Source organism: Manacus vitellinus, unplaced genomic scaffold, assembly GCF_001715985.3.
Source record: "Manacus vitellinus isolate BGI_N305 unplaced genomic scaffold, ASM171598v3 scaffold_7_pilon, whole genome shotgun sequence".
Taxonomy (NCBI): Eukaryota; Metazoa; Chordata; class Aves; order Passeriformes; family Pipridae; genus Manacus; species Manacus vitellinus.
In genome coordinates, this window is record NW_021940813.1 from 30,041,052 (window position 1) to 30,054,901 (window position 13,850).

At 41.0% G+C, this 13,850-nt stretch overlaps 1 protein-coding gene across 3 annotated transcripts in view; it reads right to left on the bottom strand.

The window, feature by feature from the left end:
- Positions 1-736: 736 nt before the first annotated feature.
- The window catches only part of CYFIP1 (cytoplasmic FMR1 interacting protein 1), a 56,960-nt gene continuing 43,846 nt past the window's right edge, over positions 737-13,850 (bottom strand). For all 3 annotated transcript variants that reach the window (XM_018084188.2, XM_018084189.2, XM_018084190.2), the window contains 6 exons: positions 7,829-7,959; positions 5,473-5,545; positions 4,221-4,315; positions 2,857-3,095; positions 1,824-1,971; positions 737-1,353 (listed from right to left, as the gene is read on the bottom strand). In XM_018084188.2, the coding sequence (XP_017939677.2) occupies positions 1,189-1,353; positions 1,824-1,971; positions 2,857-3,095; positions 4,221-4,315; positions 5,473-5,545; positions 7,829-7,959 (851 nt within the window). In that variant the 3' untranslated portion in view covers positions 737-1,188. The remainder of the gene's footprint in view (positions 1,354-1,823; positions 1,972-2,856; positions 3,096-4,220; positions 4,316-5,472; positions 5,546-7,828; positions 7,960-13,850) is intronic.

Below are 13,850 nucleotides of genomic sequence, written 5' to 3' on the forward strand. Positions count from 1 at the left end.
AAGATGTGCTGTAACCTAATCATGAACTGGTAAAAGGGAAGGGGGAAGAACAGGTTCTCTAAGGGATGCATTCTTGGTCTCACACTATGGGTTAGAAACTAACCAAGTAACATCTCCAGATATCCATATCCTGGGTAAAACATGTAATTATCTGTCTGTGTCTGTTCTGGCCATCCTTTACTCATGTTTGGTTTGGGCTGATCCCAACAGCCAGCTGAGGAACTCTGCTAGGACCCTGGAGTAAGCAAGCAGGAGTTACTACTTTTGGCTGAATGAGTTGCTTTAAAATTCAACTTTTACAGTTGTAAAGTTTTACAAACAATTTTACCGATGCAATGTTTGCATAATACAGCAAGTGTAATTAAACAAATATTTTCCATAAGTAAATCATGATTAACATAATTAGAATTTATGTACTGGGAAAGATTACACCTGATTGCTGTAGTCAGCAATTCCTTATCACTTGTAAAGGTGTCTGAGTATACACTTATGTATCCAACCAAAATATAAACTCTGTTAGAAGCTCTCCTTAGGAAAAAGTAAACAGTCCCCATTCTAATCAATCAAACTACTGCCTTTTGGAAAGATCAGAATACTCTCGGTCACCCCCATGTCAAATAACTTTGAAACAAACACTTTAATTAGTCCATAATAACCTCAGAGAATAGTTTTGCCAACAGGAAAAATAATCAGTAACTGACTACAAAAATTATTCACAAAGCACCAGCAGAGTTTGTTTCGTTGTTTTTTAATTTTTTTTTTAATAAAGGCAAATTAAGCAGTTAAGGCTCTAATACAAACAATTATGCATTGATTTCTAAAAATTTTTTTCTACAGAACCCAGTTTTTTATCCTCCACAGACATTATTTTGATAACTTCAGGGAAAAATTATGCCAGTCCAGTCTAAAATGGCCACCTCAGGACAGGAATGCAAAGAGATTTCAAAAATCTTACAGGCTTTTAATCAAAGCGTATAAAATTTTAGTCTAGAAAAATAAGTATGGATTGTATACAGTTACTGTGCTTGGAGACTGGAGAGGACAGTGCACCACTCAGATGGCACAGACATACTGAAAAATGCAGATGAGAGTATTCCTTACAACTGTTGGTGTGGGTTTTGTTTCTTGGGGTTTTTTTCTTAAACTTTTAGCCTAAATAGGTGCAAAAAGTATCATCAGGTGGGAAGTCTAGTTGCTGGCAAGGGACTGATGGATAGGTGGCTGGAAGCAGCGCACGTGTTCCACAGGAGTGCTCTCTCCATCGCCGGACTTCAAATACTTATCCAAAATAGCAATTATTTCATCATTTAGAATCTGGAACTTGCGAATTCTCTCAACCATTTTCTTCAAAGGCTGCACACATCAAAAAAACAGACACACAGGAATTAGCTTTGGAGATAAAAAGCCTTAGACAGAAAAGCAGCAAATGCTGTTACCTCACTTCTCTGAGCAATGTTACCAATGTTTCCCTTTCACTGCTAAGCCAATGGAAATCCAAGGCTTGTTTTGGTTTTTGACAGTGCTGCTTTTGGTACAAAGAAGTTCAGTTTACAGCAGCCTTATCATTATCTGAATGCACACAGATGAGATGGAAGGCATTAAGAAAATCTCACATATGCGGGACATCAGAATTCTACTTGATCAGTCTTCACGCTCCAGTATTGATGCCTTAATCTTTTGTTTTGAAAGTTCTGGTGCCCTCATTTTCAGCAATTCATTCTAAAAGCGATTGCTACATATACACTGCATTTGACCACAAACAGCTCTGAGTTGTTGCTGTCTTTCTTACTGCAGCGAATACAGAACAGATGTTTTCAACTCACCACATTCTTTATAACCTCATCTTTGCCATCGTGCTTTTGGACTTTCAACAGGTGGTAGCAGAAATCCAATACATCGAAGCGACGCTGCTGCCCCAAAAGCACGATGATCATACAGCCAGCCCAGTGCAGGCCATCTCCAAAGCACTGCCTGAAAGAAGAAACACATCACACAGAGCAGGTTTCACCTAAATCTATTTACAGTAAACACTTGGTAATCAGCCATTACGCTGAATAATAAATATGCTAGACATTAATCTAGAAAGCAAAAGCTCTGGTATATTAATTTTCTTTGCAGATATCACAAGTGATTCAAATGGATGCTTAAAAAAAATACCAGAAGCCCCCCTCCACAAATTTTACATAATGTAGAATTACTCCAAAAACTTTTACTCCCCATTAGACTCCTGTGTCATTACATTTCATTTTCAATGGAAACAATGCCTTCCAAGAAAACAAAGTGGGAATTCAACACCACTCTGTTCCTTTAGGCTGGAGGCATGAAAGGAAGCAAATGTCCTATGCTGTTTTCTAATTGCTCAGTGAAAAGTACGTTACAGCTCAACAGTTTTTCAAAATAAGGATATTCTCAAATTCAACAAAACTAAGAACAAACAACAGTTCCTGGTTAACTCATGTTAATCATGTTAAATTCCAAGTGCTCATTCTTGCTTTTAATTCAGAGAATACTTGTTAGAAATAGATGCACAAATGTTCTGCTATTTTATTTAAGCTGAGCATCCATAGGGCTATGAGCCCTATTGAAAGACACGTGCTAGGGCCTGTTTGTCGTGGGATCACTCACTGTACACTGGCAATACTTAAAATAGAGGGCTATTTTCATTAAAGATACAATAGTATCTGTGTTCATGGATTATGAGCCCCTCCCAGTGATGGCAGCACTTTTCCCTGTTTTTGTGCTAAGCTCTTGCAGGCAGGCAGACAAACGCCTCTGTCCGGCCCCACTGCCGCTGACAGGGAGGACAAGCTAAGCACTGTTTCCGCAGGTGAACCGCGGGCAGCTGGCAGTACGTACTCCACAGTGAACTCGTGGGTTCCCACAGGGATGCAGTAGACGAACTGCATCGCGCTCCAGAGGCGATGGAATTCCACGCACTCATCCACGTGCATCACCCCATTGCTGGGCAGGGGCCCGCGCCAGATGGGATCATCCAGGAAGGAGCGGATCCTTGTCAGGATAACCTCAAACATGGACAGGCCGCAGCAGAGGCGTTCTTTGGTCAGGAGGTCCCCTTCCCTTGCAATGGCTATTTGCTAAGGTGGAGAGAAACAAAGAGCAAAATCCTTGTAAAAGCCACTTGACCACAAGATCTTAGTTTAAAAAATAAATACATTTTCCATTTTCACTTGGTTTATTCTAGGAGAAATATCTCCTGATCCGAGTGAAGTCAGCGACTGCTAACCTGGGGCTTAGATGAGTGGAAAAAACATTTCACAGAAAATTGTAAAAGCAGACAGGCTTGAAAGTAAGTGACACTAACTGCAGTAATACTAGTCCTGGACTTGTCTCGGGGAAGTTTAAAGAATCTGTGTCTGAATGGAAAGCAAAACCAAAGACTTCTGTGCTCTCCTGCTAGTATGAGCAGTACCTCTTGCCTGTGCTCTCCTACACATCTCCTTTACTGCTGCTGTTCAAGATGGGAAAGCTCAGAAGAGAGCACAAACAGGCTCAGACAAAATCCATAGGGAGGCAATGCTGTTTAGGGCTTGTCCCATCTTGTGCCATCGCACCAAGAACTCTCCTACTGCAACGGCACCTACTGAACTGCAGCACCTATGATGACCAAAGCAGTCTGAAGTTCGCTTCAGACCACTATGTGCTTAGTTTCTACTATTCACATCTCACCCACTTGGAAATTTCTACAGGGAATTAATGCAGCCCTCACACTGAGAGAAAGAGAAATAGCGCTGAAGCTGCAAAGGCACTTAAAAAATGTTCTCTTTGGTCATTGTTTCCAGGAGCACTCAACTCAAATGACAGCTCATTTTCCAAGAGTTTCTAAATGAGTGGCTGAAAGGGTAAAAGAATGTTTTAAAAATATATATACAGGTGCACAAGAAAATGGATTGTTTTTGCTGAAATTTGCACAAGTAGCTCCCAGGCTGGACTTTACACTGGGAGGGTATCACATAGCAACATACATGCCAATTAGCATTTTCCCCCAAACGTGTCACCTTCACCCCCATTTCAAATGTTTTAAACTTCTGAGTTTTATATCTGAGTTTTAACAGATTTACCAAATTCATGGATCTAAAAAAAAATCCTGTTGTATGAACAAGCTGGATGTGCAGGTTGAAGTTCTGACAGAGCTATCAGGACAGGCTTTCTGGTGCTCAGAGATTTCTTGAATTGCCTCTGACACAAATGAGAGAGATTACCTGGGGTGTGCCAAGTCTTTCAATGAGAGGAACCAAATGTAGTGAAGCATATTTTGATTCCAGTCTCTTCATTTTAGCATCAAGTCTTTCACCCTCTGAAAGAAAATAAAAAAAAAAAGAGCACTAATAAATTGCAGTTAATCAAGAAAATTCTTATTTTCACCCAATCTTTATTCAGTGAGGAAGAAAACTCTGTGTGTCATTTTTATAGGTAATTTCAGTTCTAAAGAGTGTGTTAATCTTCAACATGCTTTTAGAAAAATATACATTTATATTTTAAAATGTTACATTACTTGTGCATACAGAAAGGATTTGTAGTAAAATATATTTAATTAACTAAATTCAAGGAAGAATAGGAGGCTCTATTATGCTGCTGCTGACATATTTGACCCCTACTTGTACTAAGACAACTAAATTGTCCTTATGCATAAAATGCTTGTCTCTAGAAGGTAAAGTATAATGAGGATGGAATCTTGTGTATAGCAAGGCTGAAAAAGCAGCTGGCACCCCAACACTGGCAAATAGGAAATGTTCTCTGGCAAATGGGAAAATACCATTTACAATGGTCTGGTTAGTTTTATGCAGAAATGCAAGTAGCTGCTGTGAGCCTGGAAACATTCTCATAGATTTCTAGCTGATGGGATTTCTCCAAGCAGAACAAATCAGCTGCTCTGGCAGCAAGAAATGGAGAAGAAAGGAGACAGAGGAGCAACACAGAAAGAAGAAAAAGGGGGGGGGGCAGGGGGGGACAGCTCACTTTCTGTTTGTGAAAGAGGAGAACAGATACCAAAGGAAGTAATATTGCAAATATTCACTACTGCATACTCAGTTTAGTAAAAAGGATGTGAAAAATCTACTGGGACCAGGAACCATTGATATTTACTTACTTGCTGACAGATTTCCTACACCCCATGTGATCAACCCTACTCCATCTGACTGACAATCCTATAATCTGAACTGCAGCTTCAGAAGAGCCTCTCACTATATTCACAAAGCAGGATAATACTGCCCTGGGCATGCATCCTGCTTTTCCATATCATGGCATTCCTCTTCTTCCTCTTGTAATTTGCACAGAGCCTTGCCAAAAACCACTTGTTTTTTCAGCCAGGCAAACAGACCTCAATCTGTTACCTTTGTCCTGCAACTATCAGTGGTGTTGTAAAGGGTGTCTGGGGACAGTTACCAAAACTGCAGCAGCAGCAAGGGAAGTGGAAAACATTACCCAAAGAAAGTATTTTCACTTAACCCTTACCTTTGACGTGAACCCTGGGCAGGATATTTTGGAATGGTGCCGCGTGCAACAGGTCGCACACTTCCTCTAGGGACTGGAACAAAAAGAAAATGAGAAGCAATTAGGACCAAAGAATCAATCCCCAAACCACACCAGACCCCACAATAGAATTCCAAATGCAGGCCGATGCCATTGTAGAAACACAAGAGGGCAGCCGGCCTCCGTCACCACCACAGGGAGCCTGCTCCCTCCTCATGGATCACTCCAAAAGACGATTTGATTTCATCAGGTTACCCTGAATTCCCAAACAAACTCCAGCAACTCTCCTCCCACCCTCAGCTACCAGTTCATAAAGGGCAGGGTAATTATTAAATAAACTGATGCAGAATAAGTAATTTCATTGGGAAAGTGGCAGACAACTCCTGCGCAGACAAAGAGGGGAAGAAGATGACTCACTGCTTGGTTATTTTTACCAAAGCCACAACCCATTATCCTAGTGGGAGCTTATCATTGTGGGAGCATCTCCCTGCCAGGCAGGCTGAGACACATAGCAGCAGTGAACCATGTCTTAGGAAGTATTTTACATCTTTAGGGACAGAGGAAAAGGGAAGCAGATGTCTCCTGTTTCTTGGTTGCTGTATGTACGTGCAGAGAAAATGCAGAGATGACCAGAAGCAGATGCATGACTTTGCTAAGACACTCTCCTCATTTTTGAAGCAGAGGCCCTACTAATTTGTAATCCCTCAACACTAATATTAGAAGAGTTGTTCATCAGCTATACTCTTGGCAAGGCCAGGATAGTGGGGCTCATGTGCCTTTTCCAGGTCTAATTCCTTGATGTCAATATCAGGAAAATGCACGTGTTAGGCAGTCAAGATGAACAAGACCCACCCGCTAGCAGAGATGTACTCAGAATTACACTTTGCACTGCGGTAAAGTCTAGATTAGTTATGATGGATGACCAGAATGGAAAAAATATAGGATTTCATGACAGGACATTGGGGCATGACTGAGGGCAAAATCAAGAGGAGGCAGTGAATACAGGTGTATGACTAGCAAGTGTAACCTAGGCAGTGTCCCAAAGAAGGCACCTCCACGCTGGTGTCACTTTGGTACACCATCAAGCAATCCTCTCAGGAGGGAGTTAGGGCCCTTACCTGCCGGGCCTTTTACCACATACCCACTCAGACTGAATCCAAAGTAATACAGTTTCTCATTCTGTTTCAGTCATGCCATTACTGAATAGAGGTTTGCTGCTTGTCACCTAGCCCTCAAATTACTCTCCCCCATGAGGGAGGGATCCTTCTAACATCACGAGCTGGACTCTGAGGAACAGCATGTCTCCATTACATTATCTAACATCAACAGCTTTAACAGACCCTAGAGAAGTCATCTTCCATGAGGATCTATTTTTGTACAACGCCAGGCCCCCATCCAGCCTGCTGAGGAAATGATGTGGCTGGTTGGCAGTCAGCAAAGATCTCTTGTGTGATGTCCAACCTTGGCAGCACTGTGAACCTGCACAGCCTGGGCAGGGTGCCTGTATGCACAGCAGGAGGAGACTCCTCACCCAAGTCTCAACAGCACAAGGTAGATAAAGAAAGGGAAGGTAGCACACCTGTTGCCATTCTGGTCCATTATCAATGCCCACCTTTCTCTCTGTAAGCACCCAAAAGCATTGAAGACAAAGAAATTACAGGGGTGGCCATTTTGTTTGAACAGTAAAAAATAATAATGTGGAAGAAGAGTGGGAAAAGAAAACCAGAGGTAGGAATAAACAGCAACTGTAGCACTGTGCCTTCAGCAGTGGGCAGGTTTGCACAGTGTGAGGTAGAATCAAGATATATCGGAACCAGCTGAAAGACTGGACACATTTCACAGCTTCATTCGCACTGGCACAGATGAAAGTCTGCCAGAGGACACACTGTCAGCCATCAAAGCAACAAGGGGGATGTCCAAGGATGTCCACATTAACTTTGTGGTGACAACAGGAATGGCATGCAGGAAAGGAATATAACAGTACCAGACGCACAACTCACTGACATAAAGAGAGTGTGACTCTCTCTGTTGTGACTGAATGCAGCAGTACTATATGTGATTATAATTTATGGTGAAGATCACAATATTAGATCCTCAGGTACTATACAAGAGGCAATGTCTCTCACCCAGCAAGGTCAGGCATCACTGCTGTCTCACAGATATGAAAGCCCCTGCAAGATTGTAAGAGATTAGCACAGGGAACTGTTTCTACCCATCTGCACATCAGTAATAGCAAACTCGCAGATTTCAACCTTGTTATTGATGACGTCAGTAACAAAAATATGAGAGTACATTTCGAGAGACAGATGGATTTTAAACTAGCACAGCAGGCACCTACCAGACTCTGTTCAATGAGGAGGCAAAACAGGACAGCATTTCCCACTTCCCGCAAATTCTGGAAGCAAACAGTCTTCAGTTCTGCATATTCAACAATGTCCTTCAATTGATGGTGAAAAAACTCTAAGATACCTGAAATCAAAAGAGAAGCAAAAAAATAAATAAATCTCAGGAACTAGAATGAAATCTAGTGACAGACACACTTGTTACCTCAGGAAAGCAGACAAAGGATACCGGGCAGGTGGATAAGTCACAGGGACCAGGACTAATTTTTCTTTCTGCTTCAAAACCACTCTGATTTTCTAACCAATTTGCCTATTCAAAGGTTGCACAAATGTGTGTACACATACTGTATAGAGCAAAACTAACCAAGGGTGCAGGTTTAGAGTTCTATCTCCATGTATCAGCACATGAGATTTTATCTCCAGATGTGCAACCTAGAGGAAACTGAAAGAAGCAGCACTTAAATGCATTAAAAATCAGAGGTTATGAAGTGTCAAGCCAGTAGTGCACTGACCTTTTTAACTGCATACATCATGCAAAATGGAGCCAGTGTAAGAGGTAAGAAAAAAATACCCAGGAGCAGGAAGAGACTAGGCTCTTGTCTGCTATTAGTCCTGTTCTAGCCTCTGTTCCCCAACCTGCTGCACCACCTGACATGCTCAATTCACAGTTGCTATTTTCATGGATGACAGGGCCAGCAAGGAGCAGAGAGTTAAAGATACAGGGAATAGGAGTAGTGTCAGGGTATGACTGACAGTGCCACAGGGCCAGAGGTGATCTGCAACCTCACAAAGCAATTAAATACAGAGATCACAAGTAAAGCTCTGCTGGCTTAGATCCTACTGACAAGCATAATCAGAACAATTTCTGTCAAAGTTTTGCCAAAAGCTGATAAAAACCAACTAAAACTATGATTTTCAAAACCACTTAATTTCCACAAACATATATCTTTTCCACCAAACCTCTCCCAAACAACAGTGATACCTAACACATTGGTGGACTTCCAGCTCCTTACCCTCCAGCCCCAGAAAGGCTGTGCAGTCCCTTGGTTAGAGATAAGCCCAGGAAACCATGGGCTCAGCAGCTTCTGCAGAGACCCGACCTGGTTAGCACCACAGAGATTAAAGTGATGTGCAGGATGGGAGAGGAAGAGCAGAGAACTACAATAGGTCAGACAGCTCTTCAGTTTTTTACAAGTTAATTTTTATCAGCATTTGTCCATCTGTCTGCACAAGCCTGCCCCTTTTAAAAAGCCACCAAAACCCCTCAGCTGATAACAGAAGAAAATGCATCATACAAAGCTTTCCAGTTGAATGCTGCATATGGCAGTTCATTTCCATTACACTGAATTAAGTCAGATAAATCTCCACCCAATTGCATCTAAAGCAATTGAAAGAAGACAAGGAAAGAGAACACAGATGCCCATCACCACCTTCCCATGTGCTTCTTCAACACAAATGATGAACACTTCTCATGCAGGAGATTAGACTTTGATATCTACCCAGTAAGGCAACAGCTGAGCAGAGCACACAAATATAAAATACAGCCTGCATCCTATCTATTCCAAGGAAATCCCTCAAATTCAGCAGAGGAAATTGAAAACATACAGTGAGGGAGAGAACTATGTAGCTAACTCCCACACTTCTACAGAAAGTCTTATATGATCAAAATTAGTAACACGAAACATCAGTAAAGTACATGACGAGGTCATGCAGGGCTGGCTCTGTTACATCTCAAAGAAGTGTTTGTCAATAGAAAATTAGCAGTAAATGAGTGTTCCCACATATATTCAGTGAAGATAAATTTCAGACCTAACTTTAGTACTCTGGTGACTTGACAGAAAAACAGATCTGAAAAACTAATGGAGAAAGGTCAGATGTAGCAAGTGCTTGCTGAACTTAATTTATTCAAAAAAACCACATTTACATCTAGCTAAAAAGCAAACAAGTCATGCCAGCACATCACCAACTCCCTCCTCCCCATAACACAGGGAGGGACTGTGTAATGAAAAAGCTCTGGAAAAGGTTGTCAGTGTTCTTTCAACGCTGAGGAATACAGGCCAGTCACAATTGCCAGGTGTATGAGGAGCAGTGAACACTTGTGTTTGTCATTTAAATACACCTGCCCACCATGGCAATGGGATGCTAGAGTACTGAGTACCGGGACTCCTGTTTTAAAGATGAAGTTGAAAAGGCAGGAAACTTCTCACAGAAAATTTTTTGATGCCAGGAAAACCATGCAAAGTTAGGGAAGCTTTACCACAAGTGTACAGCGTGTTCTAGTTACACTAGTATTTCCTTTGTATTTGCTCATGAAAGGGTTTCCACAATTAGAAAGAAAGATCTTCTGAGGATCAACTGCAGAAGTCAAGTCAAATACTATCCTTATACCAAGATGTTTTGGAAACAAAAGTCTATTGTGCTATCCTGAACTTACGTCTGTGCCACAAAGAAAATCAAACTAGAACACCTACCAATGCTTCTGGTCTTAGTATTTGCGTCACGTACACAGAGATTGATGATGGATGAACAGAAGTGCTGGAAGACTCCCTGAAACACAGTGAGTAGACTTCTCCACAGGGTTACCATGGCAAGAAAGCACTATCTCAGCAAACAGGACATTGGTGACATGGACAGTCATGGAGATGTTTTTCCTTTTAGCTTGTATGGTGAGTGGAGAGCAACTTGGTGAGAAACAGAAGCTGAGCAGAACAGTGAGGACAATTCTGCTACCACAACATGGAAACAATCATTGGTCATGACAAGGATGGAAAAGGGTAGGGTTTTCAGATTCCACTCAATTCCCTGTCCAGCCTGTGGATTTTGTGGGGAGTTTCAGAAAAAGATTGATGTCTGGAAAGACGATGAGAAATTTTTTCGTGGGTAGTGAAATTCTGAGAATAACCCGTGTCACCTACAGCAAATAAAAAGAAGCAGGATGGCACAGAGAGAAACCAGGAACAGCAAAAAGAAACTCATATTGAAAGTGTGACTGACACCAAAGTGAGCCATTAAGTCCACCCAAAAGTAGCAAGATAGTAGAAGTCAGAGAGGTTTGAGGTTCATACCATAAAAATTACATATTCTCTTTTACAGCCAGTCCAGGTGGCAGAGCTCCTCTCAAAATCCTTAGCAAAGTTCCTTATTTCTTCACCCAAAGCCCTAGTCTCCATATACAGATATACAAATATGCACACCCACACAGATGCATTCATGAACAAATTGTGACATTATTTTGAAAAGCTGACAGCCAGTATTTAGCATGCATTTAGCATTGTTTCAAATGCTGCCATTATCTGAGTACTACTTCCCTTTAGATCAAGGGCTTGATTTACCAGCAAAACAGAAAAAAGTTTACAGAGCTACATAGGTTATTTTTGATGAAAGCACAATCTGCTCCCCAGTGGAGTCCTGTGGCAGAAATACGTCATCATGTCTTCATTAATGTTCAAGCAATGGCATTCCCAATTACACTTCTGTGTACAGTACACAGAATTGTATTTTTATGAAATACTATGCATGCCTACAGAAGCCCTGGAAAAAGAACAAGTGTCTTAGGAAAGTTAATTTCACTTAACTGCATGTAACCTTCCTCCTTCCCCTAAGGTGCAATCATAAGTTACTGAGTTATTTATATAGACACCGAATTTTGCAAAGCAAATGAATCAAGGTTTTTGCTTCTCCTCTCCAAGAAAGCAATTTTAATTAAATCCCTCTATTCCTACAGATGGGGTGACATTAGGTGTCATAATAATTGATCTTATAATCCCAGTTTCTGATTTACACAGATCTCAACAGAAGCAAAGACTGCTGATATAAAATAGATCCAGTAAAGTACAGAAGATTAGTAAAGGATTAGCTTCCTTCTCTGCTTCCAAAATCCTATCCAAACAGCACTCAAACTGCAGATGCCAAGTTTCAGCTGTGCTGTCTGTACACTAATTCATTTAGGAAGTTTGAGCAAATCAACACATGCAACACAAAGCTGGTTGGAGTCCTTCACTTTGGTCACCTTTCATTTCTCAGTTCACACCTACAGACTGAAATCAAACATGTTCCAGAGCTTGAACAATTCTGGTACCTAAAAGATTAGGACAAAAATGAGCTGCTAATTTCTGACTAATGACAAGTGAACTGAATTTCTGACTAAAAACAAACCGGATCTTTAATATAATTGTTGGTCTAGTGTGTTTTGGGTTATTTTCTGCAAAGAACTGACTTGACTATTATGAAATAAAATCTAATAATCTGCAATAGCAAAACTGCTCCCAAGAAATCAGGTGCTATAATGACCCTTAGTCTATGTTCACTTTCATACATTTCAATACACTCATACTTTTCAATACTAGCTCCAAATACTTCTTTGGTTCACAAGAGACATCATTAACTCTGCATATCACTGGTCCTGCCATTCCTTGGCATAGAAATATTCATAAGGTTTAAGCACTTCCATGTATCCAGGAATTGTGACCATGGAGCCTGTGCACTGTGTTTATTTTGCTAGAAAGAAATACCCCATTGTTCTGCATATTTAACCAGTCCTTACTGCCCTTTTGCAGTCAACCAGGTGATTTAGGTCTTTCAAATAGTTTGTGATGGTCTCACAAATCCTTCTCCAATGGACAGATTTCAGAAAGACCTATGAATACATTCCCTTCATCCAGTGAGCACTTAAGCCATTGTGCCTCAACTTATTCTCCTACTTGTCTGAGTTTGATCAAAAACCTGGGATAACAGGAAGCATTACTTAACCCTTCTGCTACGCCCCAAGTGATGCTTCCCCAGCAGCCTTCAACCACTACTGGTCTCCCCCATGCTTCCCAGTGCAGGCTTGTTCCAGTTCCTATTACAGTCTGACCTGAAATATTCTAGAAAAAGAAGCCATGGAAGACTGCTTTTTTGCCAGACTGCTGTGCTGAAGCAGCTCACAAGGTGTTGCCAGCTGTACAATCAGCCCAGGCGAGATGGGAACACAGCAGCCAGCAGCACAGGGCATTGGGAGACTTCCCCAAATTGTGGTGTTAACACATGGGATTTCAAGAGATCATGGTCTGGGGTAACAAGTGTTTTGTCCTGCACCAGCTTGAGTGTTTTGTTTCTTTGGTCTGGTTTTGTGTGGTTTTTTGGTTTGGTTTTGTTGGGGCTTTTTTGAAGAATACGGAAATGCTATACTTACGAAAAAATACACAATTAGGCTACTTTCTCTTCAAGTTTATGTCTTGCTAAACTCATCAGTTTTTAAAAAAACTTTCTTTTGGAGGGGTAGTATACCAGTGACAAAAGCCTCATCTCACAGCAGAGATGACAAATTACTTTCCTCATGGTATTCAACAACACTTCAGAGCGGCACGATACTCATTCATCAAAAGTAGGAATGCCATGTTCAAATACTCAAAAATAGCAGAAGAAAATGTTACCTCCAAGATGAAATTTCAAGTTTAAACTCTTATAAGGCAAATACTCCTTTAAGAGCTTCAGCAACTTTAAAAGGTCCCTTTAAAAATCTTTATGCTTAATGTATTTTTAGACAAATATTTTTATGACTACAAGATGAGCAAGTTCCCCACTGCTTTAGACTGTTCCTATGGAAACAAACCCATTGGCAAAGAGGAGTCCTGAACAACTCTGATGCCACTGTCTGTACTCTGCTCCTTTTAGCAGGAATAAACCATCATTTAGAAATCCACAAGTCTAGAAGGCTGATTATGTATGGCTCAAGGAACTGCAATCAGCAGAGACCAAACAAAGCTCTCCAAATAAAAAGTCCAAAGTGTATGAAAGAGCCAGAGGTTTATTTACTGAGCATACTTAAATCGCTTTGCTTGTGGAGAATGGACTCAGGAAATTAATCTGAATTGATAAATGCATGTTATATCAAGAGAGATGAGAATCTACATATTTAATCTAGGGATTGGAATCACAGTTCTGGTCTGTGTATGTAGGTAGTGCCAGTTAAGTGATTGAATGATTTGTTATAAAAAAACAGAAGCAGCACACAGATATATCCCATAGCACTCAGGC